The sequence below is a fragment of the Danio rerio genome, chromosome 1 (genome assembly GCF_052040795.2).
Source record: "Danio rerio strain M-AB ecotype USA chromosome 1, GRCz13ab, whole genome shotgun sequence".
In the NCBI taxonomy this organism is placed as follows: Eukaryota; Metazoa; Chordata; class Actinopteri; order Cypriniformes; family Danionidae; genus Danio; species Danio rerio.
Genome location: NC_141021.1, coordinates 11156788 through 11175021, shown reverse-complemented (window position 1 = coordinate 11175021; position 18234 = coordinate 11156788). Strand labels below are relative to the sequence as shown.

The 18234-nt window shown below is 34.5% G+C and overlaps 2 protein-coding genes across 8 annotated transcripts in view; one reads left to right on the top strand and one right to left on the bottom strand.

The window, feature by feature from the left end:
- The window catches only part of rgs11 (regulator of G protein signaling 11), a 27927-nt gene extending 9806 nt beyond the window's left edge, over positions 1–18121 (bottom strand). For 2 of the 7 annotated variants that reach the window (NR_144689.1, NM_001347835.1), the window contains exons 1-11: positions 17958–18092; positions 15915–16011; positions 13959–14009; positions 11379–11485; positions 11238–11289; positions 11053–11111; positions 8855–8931; positions 7324–7405; positions 4586–4651; positions 4269–4292; positions 120–181 (exon numbers count right to left, since the gene is read on the bottom strand). Coding sequence is in view for 4 of the 7 variants with exons in the window: in NM_001347835.1 (NP_001334764.1) it covers positions 120–181; positions 4269–4292; positions 4586–4651; positions 7324–7405; positions 8855–8931; positions 11053–11111; positions 11238–11289; positions 11379–11485; positions 13959–14009; positions 15915–16011; positions 17958–18020 (740 nt within the window). In the remaining 3 variants the exon portion in view is untranslated. Of the gene's footprint in view, positions 1–119; positions 182–4268; positions 4298–4434; positions 4652–6708; positions 6848–6920; positions 7406–8854; positions 8932–11052; positions 11112–11237; positions 11290–11378; positions 11486–13958; positions 14010–15914; positions 16012–17957 lie in introns of those variants that run through there. The other 5 variants (XR_015475779.1, XM_087235875.1, XM_087235876.1 and 2 more) reach the window with 5 other exon arrangements.
- ints15 (integrator complex subunit 15) overlaps positions 973–18234 on the top strand; it is a 30883-nt gene continuing 13621 nt past the window's right edge. Inside the window, exons 1-2 of the mRNA XM_087235313.1 lie at positions 973–1308; positions 4961–4997. The gene's annotated coding sequence lies outside the window, so the exon portion shown is untranslated. The remainder of the gene's footprint in view (positions 1309–4960; positions 4998–18234) is intronic.

The window sequence follows — 18234 nt, the reverse complement described above, 5'->3', positions numbered from 1 at the left end:
TTATAGTGAGACTTCTTGCTTTTTAAATGGAGAGTGCATTAGTTCTTGCCTGGAGACTGAATCTACAGCAGAGTAGACACACTAAAACACACATTAATACACGCACACACACTCAGTACCTCTCAAGGCAGATTGAGGACTTGACACGATTCCTCGCCAGGCTCATCCTGTTGTGTTCAATCTGAAGTTGTTGTATAAAAAAAGCAAAAGTAAGCTTGAAAGAAGCCAATTTTACTGTATTCAAAGGCCCATGATAGTATTTAAATATATATATATATATATATATATATATATATATATATATATATATATATATATATATATATATATATATATATATATATATATTTTTTTTTTTAATGTACAATTATATTATATGATATATACTGTATATATTTTATTTGTGCATCATTCAAAAGTGTGGGGTAGGTAAAACAGCACTAAATACTAAATAGTAAATATTATTAAGAAAATAGTACATATTATTGTAATTATAAATAATATACTAAATATTACTGTAATATATTTATTCTTCAGTGTCAAATTTAAAAATCGTTTAATATGCTTAATTGCGGCTCAAAAAACTATTTTTTTATTATAATTAATGTTGAAAACATCCTTCACAAATTTGTGGAAAGCATGATCATTGTTTTAATCACTGTTTTTAAGGTTTCTTTAAAAAAATCTGTAAAAATAAATTATAAACTGTAATAATAAATAATAATAATAATAAAAAAAAATATATATATATATATATATATATATATATATACATATATATATATATATATATATATATATATATATATATATATATATATATATATATATATATATATATATATATATATATATATATATATATATAAAATAAAAAAAAGTATTTATATTTATACAACAGTTCTGTCTGGTTCTTGAATCTGATAGCCGTACAATATTCTGCCAGTAACAGCACTCGTCCAGCCTTTTCACCCTTCACCCTTGTGTATTACTCCGCCCACATACAGCAACAAGCAGAGGACGCTCTACAGTTTGACAAATATTGCTGCTTTTGGGGAACATAATGTACTTCTGAGGCCTTTTAGTCGCGAATGTAGTTGTGTAGATTGTATTTATGCAGTTTGTTTATAAGTGTAGTGCCTATTTTAAAATATTTATAATTTCTGAGAGACAGTGCGTCGGCAGCCATTAGCTTGTCTTGCAGACTAAAGACGATGTCCATCCACAAGATGGCGACAGAGACGCATAATAAGCCCTAAGAAGCTAAAACAATTTCTAACTACAGTTAATCAAATCATTATTAAACAGGTAAGTGATATTCTAAGTCGATCTCTCTCATTTGTATGTTGTAATGCTGTATTTATACCTTATAACTGTAGTGTATTGAGTGTGGATGGGACTGGAATATGTAGGGTTGCCACATTTGATACAAAAAAATAAGGGACGCATACTGCAGCGGTGGGCACATCCCTTGGGGGCCTAGAGACCACAGTGATCACAGGCCCAATAGCATGGCAGTGGTGGTAAATCGCAAATTAAAATATGTTTTCAGGAATGTATGATCACTTGGACATTAAAATAAACTGTCTTTTATTGAAATCTGTGCAGTCAGTCTTTCTCTTTTACAACTCTGCAGCACTGATATAGCTGATCTTAACTCAGCTGCTGTAACCTAGAGGCGAGTAGAAAATACTAATGAACCTAGTTTTAAAGTGTGGTACTGATAACAGATTTTGACTAAAATGTTTGTCATTATTTGCAGTAACAATTATCCAAACATGGAAACAGTACATAAACTAGATACAAACATTAGCTACACTGTAAAAAAATTATATGATCAATTTGTCCTGGCAGCATATGTTTTTAGGCCATTTTAACTTTTTTAACTGAACTAAGTTATTCCTTCAAGCTAGAAGGGCTATAGCATTATACTGGAAACACATGGATGCTCCATCCATAGAAATGTGGAAAAAAGAAATATTGAACTGTATTGGACTGGAGAGACTAACTTATATTATCAAAGGCAAGCAGAAGAACTTTGACTATCTTTGGGAACCATATATGAATATTATGTAAATTGTGTGTTTGTAAACATGTTTTTTATTTATTAATACCTTTTTTTTTTCCCCTTTTTTCTTTTTTTTTTTTTCCTTTTGTATTATTGTGTTATTGTTTACGTCACACATATATATAATTCAAATATTGTATATGTGTGTATGTGCGTATATGTGTGTATGTATGTGTATGTATGTATATGTGTATATGTGTGTATGCATGTATATATATGTATATGTATATATTTATATTTATTATTATAATTATTATTATTTTTTTTTGTATGTATGGGTGTATATACATAAGAAGGGTGTAGATATGTGCTGTGTAGGCTGCATTGTTGTCTGTATGCCTAGTTGATGGGGTGAAAAGGAAAAAAATCAATAAACATATTGGGAAAAAAAAAAACTGAACTAAGTTAATCATGCTCTGTCTTAATTTTCTAAGTTTTGCAAGCTGTTTTAAGTCAGTTTAACGTAATATAAGTTCAATGATTCATGTCCCTGTGATTTCAGTTGTTGACATTGTTTTACTCAGTTAATATTAAATACATTAGTATTAATTTCACAGACTGTTCTTTATTTCGTTTAGAAAACAGTAAATTACAAAACAAAACAAAAAAGACTCCAGCTAGATTTTCACAGACTGGGTCAAATTTTTAACATTATTAAACAATTAACCCAAATAATGTTGATAATGATTACACTGTTATTACCATGTCTGCTTCGAGAGAGACTTGAGGTACGAAGAAACTGTCTGACTGCTCTGATTTTTGCAAGCTCTGTCATTGCGGGAATGCTGCTCGCCAGAGGCATGTTGCCCCACAGACCACAGAGAACGCTCTCCGACAAATCGTGCAGTTAACTTAATAAGAATTTCCAACACTCTGCAGCCAGCTGTTTGTTTCCTCCCACTCTCCGCAGTATTTTTGCAGTTGCGTGCGTTTAAACTCTGAAACTTTAAGACGCGGAGGGTTACTAGAGAAGCATCTGCTATTACTCTCTGTCAAGACTTGACAGACTCTGCTTAGACCCACCCTCCTTACTGGACAGTTAAAAAGACCAATCAAACTAATGATGACATCAAGTATTATCCAATCAAAGGTAGGAAATGAGGCATCTTCATAAAATGCGTGTGGGATGATTTGCATAAAAAAAGCTACTTTTATTATTTGATTTGTTTATTTATTCATTGTTTTCTCTTTTAATTCATCTTCTGAAGTCTACCAGGGGTGGGATGGGTGGGAGTGGGTTTTAAATTTGCACTTGTTTTTTTTTTTTGTCTGTTTTACGTTGTTTTCTGAAAAACTCAATAAACAGATGTTAACAAAAAAAAATAAAAAGCTACTTTTAGAAAATGATTAAAAAAAAAAATACAGGACAAAACCCCGTCCCGTATTGATTCAAAACGGGACACGCAATTTCATTCTCAAATACGGGAAGATTCCGTATTTTAAGGGACGGGTGGCAATCCTAGGCATATGTGTTGGCAGAAACAGAACAAATGGCGGCTTTTCTTTTAGCGTTTTTCCTTATCGCAAACACAACAGCAATCTGGTAGTGTTTGTGTTGCTTTTTTCGGCGTTAATTATTGTAATATCCCGATTGCAAAAGAGAAATAATATAAACTGTCATACTGTAGGGAGATATCTGTAGACGAATGGCATTTCATGTCACATTCAGCTTTATAATCTTAAAATGTCAGCAAATTCACGTTTTACCATCACTTCAGACATTGCGCTATAGAATCATTCAAACACTAGCTTTAAAGTGACATTAGTGAATTAGTAATGGCTGTTCTGACGTCAGTTGCAAATGAAAATGAATGGCGAAAGAAAGGTTTTTAGACTCTGTGTTTGATTTTCTTTTTTATACACACGATTATGCCATCGAACTGTTGTATAAACACAATATCACACTCGTAGCAGGCTGAGTGCCTTAGCGTCCCACTAGTTTCCATATACAGCCACATTGCAATGCTTCCTGTGTGATATTGCTCATATTCACACTCAGAAATCATTTAATATGCTTAATTGTGGCTCAAATATTTTTTTATTATCATTAACGTTGAAAATATCCTATATATCTTTATATGTAAATCTTTTACAGTATGTATATAATTATATGTATGCTAAATATATGTGCTAATAATAATTAGATACAGTATATGTATTACTGAACCCAACACTTGCTATTAATAAAGCAAACACTCACCTCTTTTTTGTAGAATTCTGCATTCTTTTCTGAAATGTACAATCACAAAACACCTCTCAGGATTCCTCAAATGTGGCTATTAAACACTTCTGTCTCTAAACTTTACGATCTTGCAGTGAAATGAAATGTCAGCAGGAAATGAGGCAGTGTATTGGAGATTACTTACTTGATTAAGGATGCATGGTAAAAACAGAAATAAAGAGAAACACAAGCTGTAGATGATGCATGAGAGACTCTGCTGTGAATGATTGCTCATACTGTACATTTGTATGTGGATCATGTGTTGTTGTGGATGTGTTTTTATTGAGTTCACTGACCAGCTGCACGCGTGTGTTCATTGTTCTTCTCTCGGGCCCATAATTCATAATATCCAGTGTCCCCGGCTGAAAAATGACAGATATACAGCAGATAAATGACAATATCCTTGTTTATTTGTATATATTCACTCATGTTGCAACCAATTGAAATGTTTTATTCAATTTACAAACGTTTTACAGTATTAACAAATGAAAAAGAATCAAATATTTTTGACCCGAAATACATGCTAGCTGAGGTTATATATTCATGCAAATCTTAAAGGGATAGTTCACCCAAATATGAATATTCTATTATCATTTACTCCCAAATAGTATGGAAGTCAATGGTTACAGGATTTCAGCTTTCTTTAAAATATCTTTCTTTGTGTTCAACAGAAGACAGAAACACATAAAGGATTGAAACAACTTGAGGGTGAGTAAACAGTGAATACATTTAAATTTTTGGGTGAACTAACCATTTAACTAATTTTTCCTACTCATAAAAAACTTTTAATTATTACTATTATTATAACTATTAATATTACTAATTATAACTATTAGTTAATTAATTAATTATGTTTTATCGCTGTGCTGTCACTTGACAATGACTTCCTTTATCATGGTGATTTCATCCTGCATAAAAAAAAATAATAATTCAAAACGTATTTATTTTATTTTAATTAGTAGCCAAATCGCCTACACTCAACGGCCACTTTATTAGGTACACCTGTCCAACTGCTCTTTAATGCAAATTTCTAATCAGATGGCAGCAACTCAATGCATTTAGGCATGTAGACATGGTCAAGATGATCTGCTGCAGTTTAAACTGAGCATCACCAAAACTGGATGATATAAGATTTGAAAAACGTTGCCTGCTCTGATGATTTCTGCTGCGACATTTGGATGGTAGGGTCAGAATTTGGTGTCAACAACATGAAAGCATAAATCCATCCTGCCTTGTATCAACAGTTCAGGCTGGTGGTGGGGGTGTAATGGTGTGGTATTTTCTTGGCCCACTTTGGGCCCATTAGTACCAATTGAGCATCGTGTCAACGCCACAGCCTACCTGAGTATTGTTGCTGACCATGTCCATACTTTTATAACCAGAGTGTCTCCATCTTCTGATGGCTACTTCCAGCAGGATAACGCTCCATGTCATAAAGCGCGAATCATCTCAGACTGGTTTCTAGAACATGAAAATGAGTTCACTGTACTCAAATGGCCTCCACAGTCCCCAGAACTCAATCTAATAGAGCATCTTTGGGATGTGGTGGAAAGGGAGATTTGCATCATAGATGTCTAGCTGACAAATCTGCAGCAACTGTGTGATGCTATCAGGTCAATATGGACCAAAATGTCTGAGGAATATTTTCAGTACCTTGTTGAATCTAGGCCAAGAAGGATTAATGCAATTCTGAAGGCAAAGGGGTGTCCAAGCCGGTACTGGTAAGGTGTACCTAATAAAGTGGCCTTTGAGTGTATATTTGAATAAAAAAATGTTCTGTAAACCTTGTTTATTCCAGGCTTTTAAACTAAATCAAATCCCAGTAAATTCTGCATGGCAGGTGCATTTACAAGATTTCACAAATACACAACACTAACACACACACACAGTGACAATATAGGAATGAAATGGCCTCTAAATCCATCCCAGATTAAATCTTCATCAGGATTCCTCGTTAAAATGCCCCTGCGCAGGACTGTAAGAGTAACACACACACACGCACACAAACACAAACATTCACAGTCACTTAGTAACAGAATATCCTCTTAAGCGCTCAGCCAAAAGATGGAACCATTAGAGAAATACCCCCACACACACACACACGCACAGTGTTTCCACATCACTCTCCACGCTGTTATTCATACACTTCTTTTAAGCTCATGTTAAGCAGTGCACTGATATTTGGCACTCATGTATGAGGCACCAATGACTTCCAGTCTATTTTCTCTTTTCTTCCGCTGGTGTCTGCACTCGTCGTCTCCTTTCATCCCCTTCCCCCCTTTTTTTTCTCCTCTGCTTTGCGATGCTTTTAACTCACTGGCTGAATATTTCATAAGCAGAAGCAGGATACAGATATGAGGGCATGTGGCAGACGGGTGCAGATGCCGGCTCATGCTTTTGACATTGAGTTTTTTTTTCTGAAAGGTTTGGATAAAACTGAACTACTTTTATTATGGATCAAGTAAAGTCATGTTCAATTCATATCATAATTATTAACACATTTTTTAGTGCTACCTAATTGTATTTTTATTTACATTTTACAGCTACACTGTGAAAGACTATCTGTTAAAGAACAGTTCCTGTATTTTATGATTCACAACTGTTTTCAGTTTATTTACGGTTGTGAATTGCATTATGGGATGTTGATCTCTGCTCTGTCGACATTTGATGTTAAAAATTCAACTCTACGGTTTAACAAAGTGACTTTTATTGACATTCATTTATTTTCCTTCAGCTTAGTCGCTTTATTAATCTGGGGTCGCCACAGCAAAATGAACCGCCAACTTATCCAGCATATGTTTACACAGTGTCTTTCCAGTTGCAACCCAGTACTGGAAAACCATACACACTCCTTGTACTGTAGGGGAAACCAGAGCACCCGGAGGAAACCCATGCGAACACATAGAGAACATGCAAACTCCACACCGAAACGCAAACTGACCCAGCTGGGACTAGAACCATCAACCTTCTTGCTGTGAGGTGACGGTGCTATGGTTCTGCTAGTGTTTTTTCTTTTATAGAGTTCAGTACTTACAGGAGGTCTGTTCACTAGCCAGAACGCTTGTTCCTGACACTCCAGCACTATACGATCTGCCTTCCGACGCTGTTTTGATGCCCTTAACACAAGAAATAAAACATAGCAAGACCACTGAACACTAAGCATGAAATAATAGTTATAAAAAGGTTGGGACAACAACCTTTAGATCAGCTTGTATTGTTTTTATAACCATCAGAGTGTACGATTAATATTTCTTTCAGCATAAAACTTCAATCAGGCTGAATCATGCAGATTTTTATGAATGATTGATTGTAATGAGGAATTGCTTAAAGTGAGAAGCATCGTGACGGTATTTGGATGCAGCCCCTGCTGAGAACACTGCCCTTACCATGTTATGCTTCCTGTTATAAATTATTTAAGCAGCTTACAATTTAGTATTTACTACTCTACCACTCAAAAGTACCTCAAGCTGAGTAAGACTTTGAGAAAAATTGTAAAAAAAAAAGTCCTTAATGTTCAGAGACAACATATATAAAATCGATATAATGACATAAATAGCTCTTTTATATTTTAATGTACAGTTTAAGTCAGAATTATTAGCCCCCCTGAATTATTAGACCCCATGTTTATTTTCCCCCTAATTTCTATTTAACGGAAAGAAGATTTTTTCAACACATTTCTAATCATAATAGTTTTAATAACTCATCTCTTTGTCATGATGACAGTAAATAATATTTGACTAGCTATTTCTCAGGACTCTTATATACATATATACATATATATGACATTTAAAGGCTTAACTAAGTTAATTAAGGTAACTAGGCAGGTTAGAGTAAATAGGCAAATTTTTGTATTATAGTGGTTTGTTCTGTAGACTATCAAGGAAAAATATAGCTAAAAGGGGCTAATAATTTTGACCTTAAAATGGTGTTTAAAAAATTTTAAACTGCTTTTATTCTAGTCGGAATAAAACACTTTCTCTAGAAGAAAAAATATTATAAGACATACTGTGAAAATTTCCCTGGTCTGTTAAACTATAAACTATAATAGAAAATATCTAAAAAATAATAAAAAAATTCAAAGGGGGCTAATAATTCTGACTTTAACTGTACACTACAATTTAATTTATTCCTGTGATATGAATTTTTGGCATCAACACAGCATCGGTGTCACACAGGCCTTCAGAAATCATTTAAATCATTTCAAAGTGATTGGTGGATCTGGTGTCACATATGTTTAAAAGGGAGGTGCAACTGAAAGAAGAAGGCAAGCTCATTCTGGCATTTGGCACCTACTAGATGTTGTTATTAGTATACATGCGATTTATTACCATCAGCTCTGCTGTTTACCCCCTTGTTTGTGCAGGTTTATGTGCTGCGTTAGACATTATGAAAATAAGCGGCTGCATCTATGCTCTGTAATTCATGCAGCGTCAGTGGATTACTTGTAGAAATTTCCACTCCCATCTGTGGGATTTTCCCTGTTTAGTTAATCTGATCCTAAGTGTTTTGTGTGTGTGTGTGTATGTGTGTGTGTGCGCGTGTGTGTGATGGAAACGTAGAGTTACCTGAGCTGCTCTCTTGCCTGCATCACAACAAAGTCCCAGGTGTGGTTGATACGTTTATGTAAAGCATTATAGCACTCCTTACAAAGACAGAGACATAAACAACGGGTTAACATTGTACAGGTGTAATGTTCTTAAGCATTTTTTTGTGAGTATCTATACTTTACTTGAGTGTTGCGGTTTCTGAAGGTTGGTTTTATATTTGTACAATAGTTCAGTGACAAGCTCCCTATATTGTTGTTGAATATTTAATCCAAATTCAAATGCAAGTATGACTTCAAAACAACATTAGCACTGTTTATTTGACTGTGAACAACTTTGATAGACATTGGCTGCTAATATGATTTCACCATGTAGAATTGGTAAGGCAAGGCAAGGCAAGGCAAGTTTATTTATATAGCACATTTCATACACAGTGGCAATTCAAAGTGCTTTACAAAAACAGGAATAAAAGAAACAAGTAAAATAAAAATAAAAACAAATAAAAATTAGTAAAAAAAACACAAAAACAGGTAAAATGTGATATAAAAGTATGAAGAAGAAGAGAAAAACATAATAGTGCGATCTGTCGGACGCAGCACCGTGCTCATTCAGTAAAGACACAGCTAAACAGATGTGTTTTCAGTCTTGATTTAAATGTGCCTAATGTTGGAGCACATCTGATCATTTCTGGAAGCTGATTCCAGCAGCGGGGGGCGTAGTGGCTGAAAGCTGATTCACCCTGCTTTGACTGAACTCTTGGAACTTCTAGTTTATATGATCCTAAAGATCTGAGTGATCTGTTGGGTTTGTATTCAGTAAGCATATCTGTGATGTATTTAGGTCCTAGGCCATTTAGTGATTTATAGACCAGTAACAATACTTTAAAATCTATTCTGAATGTAACTGGCAGCCAGTGTAGAGACCTGAGGACAGGTGTGATGTGCTCTGATTTTCTGGTTCTGGTCAGAATTCTGGCAGCAGCATTCTGGATGAGCTGTAACTGTCTGACTGTCTTTTTAGGAAGACCAGTGAAGAGTCCATTACAGTAATCCACCCTGCTGCTGATAAAAGCATGAATACTTTTCTGAAATTATATTTTTATGGAGAAAGTCTGAATGTGCGAATATAAAACCAACTTCGCCTCAATGGCAATAAGACAGACAGCAGTGGCACCTGTTACTCCTTTGATTTTTTGTTTTGTTTAGGCTACATTTAAAAAAAGATTAAGCTTTTATTTACAGCCTTACTTTTACTTTCATTACTTAAGCATTAAATAGTAAATAGTAAAAATACTTTTAATACTTAAGTATGGTAAATATCAGATATCTTAACTTTTAATAAAGTAATATGCCAGTAAACAGTGACTTTAACTTTTACCAAAGTCCTTTTCTAGTAAGATATTTGTATTTTTAGTCAAGTAATATTCTCAACAGTGATTTTAAAGCCATTTTCGAATAAGGTATCTGTTTTTTAACTCAAGTAAAATGCCAAACAGTGACTTTAACTTTTAGCAAAGTCATTTCCTAGCAAGGTATCTGTATTTTTACTCAAGTAATATGACTAACGGTGATTTTAACTTTTACTAAAGTCCTTTTCTAGCAAGGTATCTGTACTTGTATTCATTCATTCATTCATTTTCTTGTCGGCTTAGTCCCTTTATTAATCCGGGGTCGCCACAGCGGAATGAACCGCCAACTTATCCAGCAAGTTTTTACGCCGCGTATGCCCTTCCAGCCGCAACCCATCTTTGGGAAACATCCACACACACATTCACTCACACACTCATACCACTGCGGACAATTTAGCCTACCAAATTCACCTGTACCGCATGTCTTTGGACTGTGGGGGAAACCGGAGCACCTGGAGGAAACCCACGCGAACGCAGGGAGAACATGCAAACTCCACACAGAAACGCCAACTGAGCCGAGGCTCGAACCAGCGACCTTCTTGCTGTGAGGCGACAGCACTACCTACTGCGCCACTCCTTCGCCCCTTCTGTACTTTTACTCCAGTAAAATTCTATACAGTGATTTTAACTTTTACCTTAGTCATTTTCTAGTAAAATATCTGTATTTTTAGTCAAGTAATATGCCAAACAGTGACTTAAACTTTCACCAAAGTCATTTTCAAGTAAGGTATCTCTACTTTTACTCAAGTCTGGCTTTTAAGTACTGTATACACCACTGCCAAATGGTGTGGTTTTGCATTTACCCACATACCTTTTCATACTCGATTAATTCTCCTTGTTTTCTGATATTCTTCTTGGCCAGGTAGATTGCTAAAACACATATAGATAGATATATAAATAAAACATGCCTTCCGAAATGTCAGGATTTTGTATTCTTAATGCAAAGAAATGCTTTTTGGAATAACATAAGAGTTAATAAGTGAGAATTTCACTTACCATAGTCTAGTTCTGAAGCAGGCCAGCGTGTAGACATCCAGTAATACGGTGTCTGAGAAAGGCAGAGAATTAAAAAGGTGTCGTTTTTTGAATATAGAATTTTATGCTGATACAACATAGTGTACATTTGTGTGTATTGACCTGAAAACGATATGCTGATTCGTCAGCTTTCAGAATAAGGTTTCTGGGTTCTTTTAAAGGGTAAATGTAGCCATACTTCACGAGAAACTGTCCAATGTGCGCTGCTTCTAAATAAGAACAAATAAATGATCATGCATTCTCATTTCAGAAAAAGTTATTAAGAATTTACTAGATGGAAACAAAACTAGAATGTGCACTCCAAACTGATAATAGTGTTTATTTTAGTTCATCAAGTTTACTAAAACAGTTGTTCTCAACCGCGTTCCTGGAGGATCACCAGCCCTGCACATTTACCATGTCTCCTTAACCAAACACACCTGATTCAGATCATCAGCACATTAGCAGAGACTGAAAGACCTTCAATGGGTGTGACAGACAAAGGAGACATCCAAAACATGCAGTTCTGGTGGTCTTCCAGGAACATGGTTGAGAAACACTGGACTAAAACATAAAACATATTATATATATATATATATATATATATATATATATATATATATATATATATATATATATATATATATATATATATATATATATATATATATATATTTTTTTTTTTTTACTTCATTTCAGTAATATCCATATCAAAAATGGCTTTGTTTTTAGTTAATTTACCCTGATTTACACAAAAAAGTCCATGATTTCCTTTGACAGTTTCAACTTAAAAATTGCTACATTTTATAGTAAAAAATATGACAAATAACACATTTGATTATATGTAAAATTAGCAAAAATAAAATAAAAATATTATTTTCAATTATATTACCATCCGATACTATTCCTAATAATATTATCCAATACTATTACTAGCCAGTTCAATCTGCAGAACATATTTAAAAGGCCAACTTGATCACCTAATTTTGTTGCTTATCCAAGATGGTCAACCAGCTTGGATTACACATATGTAAATTTGTTTTGTGTTCATTTATTCTCTGGAGTTCGAATCCATTAGCAGCGCTGATACCACCCTCTATGGTTTGAGCTACAGGAACACAGCTTAAATAATCACTACGGAACTATGGCATCTACAGTAGTTATTTTCCTGACACACAAACATTTCCAGTGGAGAACATAAACTAAACCAGTGGTAGTTCTATTTAAACAAAAATCCCTCCGATTCAGTCTAAGCGTTGCCTGCACAAGGTGTTTCCTCAGTGCGGCACTCAGATCCTCCAAACTCTCTGGAGTCTTGTTTATTCCAGTCACAGCTGTGTGCAGGACAGCTTGTTTATTAGGGCTTTCTGAACCACACAGCCTGTTCTCGCTGTGACGTTTGTTGCATTTATTATTAAAAAACTCGCACACAACTCGCTCGCATTATATAAAATCTGACTTTAATGTGCCAAAGCCACTTTAATAAGCTATTTCACTCCCCGAGGATTGTATATGTGTTTTGTAGTCCCTCAAGAGGCACATAGAGAATTATGTTGTCCCCAGAGAACACTGTGTAAACCACACAATGGTGACTGGACAACTAAAGGAAATCACCACAGCAGAAATAGCATGGAAATTATTACACACACAGCCTCTGATTTACACACTGCAAATCTACAAAGATGCAGGAGCAACATAGAAACTTATTATTATTATTTTTTTATTAATATCAAATGTATTACTTTTTATGCACTTTAAAAATTTGTAAGAATGTAAGGACTTCTTTTATCCAATTCTTTTTAATTTTGTTATTAAAGGTTATGTATACGCAAGTATGCTCCAAATAAGTTACAACATTTGCATTTAGAAAATGAAGATATTTAATTACTTTAGTCTTTTACTTCTGGCACTATTGTGCAAATATTTTGATGACATCATCCAGCACTTCAAATCTTTTGTCCAATCAAATGCTCTCTACAATCTGAAACATCCCACCCATTCCACTATAAATAGACGTTATAATACCTGTTGCTAAAATAAGTCACTTTTCTATATATTTTTCCAATATTTTCACATATTATGAATTATATCTTACCCCAGAAATATGACTTATATATATATATATAAGAAAATATCGGAATTGCAAGAAAAAGTCATATTTCTGGGATGAGATGTAGTTCATATGTGAAAATATGGGAAAAACATTTAGAAAAAAAAAATATTATATATATATATATATATATATATATATATATATATATATATATATATATATATATATATATATATATATATATAAAATTATATATATTTTTTAAATATATATTTTATTTGAGTTTTAAAAACTCAAATAAAATATATATTGAACAAAAACTCAAATAGAATTTATATTTAAAAAATATTTAATTACATTTAATTACTGTGGATATATATACATAATTATGTATTTTTCAATATAGATTTTATTTGAGTTTTTATTGTAGTTATCTTTGATATGATACATTATATGATTTATTTTCTCAGAATTGCTATAAGTAAACTTGCAATTAAATGTTAATTTCACAATATTGTAAATCTTAAGAAATTTACAGTTCTGTGGTAAAAAATAATTACGTACAAAAAACGGAATTGCATGATATCATCTCAAAATGATGAATTACAGAATAATATATATATATATAATATATTCATGTCTTACTGTACCTTCATCAGAAATAGTTAACTTCTTAATCAGCCATTCAACAATGTCTGCACCTAAAATCACAGAAGACTGGTATCAACATAAACACATGCATAAACACATCTTTCTAACAGCAGAACTGACCAGTAAGCAAATAGCAGAGTATAAAATTAAAGGGGCACCTATGATGAAAATCAACTTTTGTAAGCTATTTGGACAGAACTGTGTGTAGGTATAGTATGTCCACAGTCACATTGAAGTGATATAAACACAGCAAGTCTCTATTTAAAAATTTCCTGACGTTAAAATACAATCTAAATCCCAGTGACTTTGAGGCCCACAGCAACGTGACATAAGGAGTGTGGTTTTCCCCACCCACTGAATTGATTGACAGACGCTATGTCTCCATAATAACATGCATACACATTTCCACTGAACATTTTTTTTTCAAAATTTTTTTTTATTCAAATATTTGTTAGAACTCTCTGTGATTTTTATATGTTTAATAAGTTTAAAAAGTATTTAAAACAGAGCATATTTGTAATAAAGACTGTAAAATCGCTATCTAATTCTTAACCGCTATAATCACCACGGCCACATGGTGTCAGTAAATGCTAATGTGTGTGTTGGCATTGCCAACGCCAATGGCAAACGCCATTTGTGTGTGACTCATCATTTCAGAAAGGCTTGATTAAACGCCACCACAAATACATGACATAAACTTGGTATTTTGACTAATGAGCTTTATTTCAGCTTCATCCGAGTCTGTCTCTGTCACTGACAGCTGTTTATCTGACGTTAACACATGATAAGAAGCAGATATGTGTGTAAACGTTGGGCGGGGAGAAGCAGTCCATTTGCATTTAAAGCCACAGGCTACAAAAACAGCTACACTGTACCCAGACATCAAAATGGGCATCATCTAGAGGCTATAATAAATAATCAGATGGGTGTTTTGAGCTGAAATTTACAAACACATTCTGGAAACACTAAAAGGCTTATCTTACATCTTGTAAAAGGGGTAAAATAGGTGTCATTTAATGACAGCAGCAAGCTCAGAGAGGATATAAATTTCTTAATAATCTGCAATAATCTGCTGTTTTTAATATAAAACATCTACCATATATTCATTTTCTTGTCGGCTTAGTCCCTTTATTAATCCAGGGTCGCCACAGCGGAATAAACCACCAACTTATCCAGCACGTTTTTACACAGCGGATGCCCTTCCAGCCGCAACCCATCTATGGGAAACATCCACAAACACCCATTCACACACACTACGGACAATTTAGCCTACCCAATTCACCTGTACCGCATGTCTTTGGACTGTGGGGGAAACCGGAGCACCCCACGCGAATGCAGGGAGAACATGCAAACTCCACACAGAAACGCCGACTAAGCTGAGGATCAAACCAGCAACCCAGCGACCTTTATGCTGTGAGGCAACAGCACTACCTACTGCGCCACTGCTTCGCCCCATCTACCATACATAAACAGGGAAAACGTTTGCCTAAGCATCACATTTGACCATGTACATTTCTTTGATTTTCCAAAGAAAGTGATTTGTTTATTTACACACAGGCCGGTGTCCTCTGAGAGAGCAGTGCAAGGCGCAAAACATGCACTGTTAGACTAATTAATAACAAGAAAAATGAGCACCGAGATCGAAAGCGCACACAGGAGTCTAATTTCACTGCGCAAGCTACTATTGATTCACTGTCCTCATGCGCACTCCAGACTTTCCCAGATACAGTGGATGCGTTTTGATATTAAATGCATGGTATTTTCAGAGTAACTATTGTAGTTAGTGCCTCAGCTGTCTCTCTAATCGTGCCAAAACATGTCCGGGGCTGGAAAATAAGCAGAGCACTTTCATCCATTTGGGATTATCAAGCGAGAGTGAGTGAAGTTTGATGCAGTCATGGAGAGAGAGAGAGAGAGAGAGAGAGAGAGAGACAGAGAGAGATGTAAAGCCTTACCGGTCATTGCATGTGGGATGACTGTAATAAGCAGACGCTGGTTGCGCAGCTTGATGCCCATATCGGGGTCCTGCATAGAAATGATCATGCGCTCCATCTGTTTGTGGGTATGAATTAAATATTGTTCAATTAGAAACGCTTTCATCTCAGTGCAAAAAGTGAACTTCATGCAATAAAATGTGGTTCAAACTGTGAGAAAAAAAGAAAAATGTATTTGTAATAATACATTACGTCTTTTAAACAGTAATGCTGGTTTTTGAACATGTTTCGTGGTAATTCTATGTTTTTATAAATGCATTATGGTGATATTGTGTTGTAGTCATGGCTATTTTATTTCATTCATTCATTCATTTTCTTTCCAGCTTAGTTTCTTTATTAATCTGGGGTCACCACTGTGGAATGAACCGCCAACTTATCCAGCATATGTTTTATGCAGCGGATGCCCTTCCAGCTGCAACCCAACACAGAAAAACACCCATACACTCTTGCATTTATACACTATGGCTAATTCAGCTTATTCAATTCACCTGTATCGCATGTCTTTGGACTGTGGGGGAAACCGGAGCACCCGGAGGAAACCCACGCGAACACGGGGAGAACATGCAAACTGCACACAGAAACACCAACTGACCCAGCCGAGGCTCGAATCAGCGACCTTCTTGCTTTGAGGCGACAGCACTACCTACTGCGCCACTGTGTCGCCCCAACTGCCATTTCATTTTATTGAATTTTATTAAATTATATGAATTGTCTTTTAGGGTGTTTGAGCTTTATATCAACTGATTTTTTTCTGCCAAACTGTGAAAATGAGAAACATGTCTTTTAAATAAAAAATAATAATAATTAAATACAAACTTTATGCAACTTTTAAAGCTATTTTTACATTGAATAAAGGGATTAAACATTATTTAATTATTTATGTTATTTAATTATTTATATATATTTAAAAATTATGTTCAGACGGTTTGTTTGTAAAAACTTCAATATATATATATATATATATATATATATATATTGAAGTTTTTACAAACAAACCGTCTGAACATAATATAATTATATATAATATATAATTATATATATATAATTATATATATATATATATATATATATATATATATATATGTATATGTATGTATGTATATATATATATATATATATATATATATATATATATATATATATATATAAATAATAAAATAATAAAAATAAAAGTTGAGATATAATAGCAATGATGGACGAAGCAGTGGCGCAGTAGGTAGTGCTGTCGCCTCACAGCAAGATGGTCGCTGGGTCGCTAGTTCGAGCCTCGGCTCAGTTGGCTTTTCTATGTGGAGTTTGCATGTTCTCCCTGCGTTCGCGCGGGTTTACTCCAGGTGCTCCGATTTCCCCCCAAATACATGCGGTAGGCTAAATTGTCCGTAGTGTATAAGTGCGTGTGTGAATGAGTGTGTGTGTAGATGTTTCCCAGAGGTTGAGGCTGGAAGGGCATCCGCTGCGTAGAAACGTGCTGGATAGGTTGGAGGTTCATTCCGCTGTGACGACCCCAGGTTAATAAAGAGACTAAGTCGAAAATGAATGAATAAATAGCAATGATTATAATCAGGGTATCACCATAATGCATGTCCAATAAATACTAATGTCTTTCATATTTCTCATTTTCACAGTTTGTCTAATAATATAATCATGTGATTTGAAGCATCAACATCTTAAAATTCATTAAACAAAATTGAAATAAAATGTGAATTGTAATAGCAATGACTGAAAATATGATACCACTATCATGCATGTTCACAAAACACACTATCATCATGAAAAATGTTCAAGAACAGTGTTAGTGTTTCCAGTCAAAACAGCTGATGCTTTTTTATGTTTGACTAATTGACGTCTTTCAATCATTTTTTACATATTTTCAGTTGTATTACTATAAGATACTGACTAAAAACAACAAGAGAATTATAAATATAGCTAGTTTGCAAAAATACCCGTCCTAAAGCAGACATTTGATATGGAATGGTTAAATAAATCATATTTTGTGGGGTTTACCTTGGTCAAACAGGGCATTTGCTGTCTCTGCACGCCATCCTGGCTGAGTGTGTTGATGGTCATGTTTTCTGCTGCTGTGGATGTAAAGTTGAAGAGAGCTGGACGGGTTTGTTTGTGCTGCTGCTCGGAGTCTGCTGTCCCGTCAGAAGTGAAGCTGAGGAGGAGACGATGACGGGGTGGCGCCATAACATTATTCAGATAACTTAGATCCAGGTGTAAAACAGCGCCTCTCGGTGGAAACTTATTTAAAGTGACACTTCAAAAATCAAACGTGCAC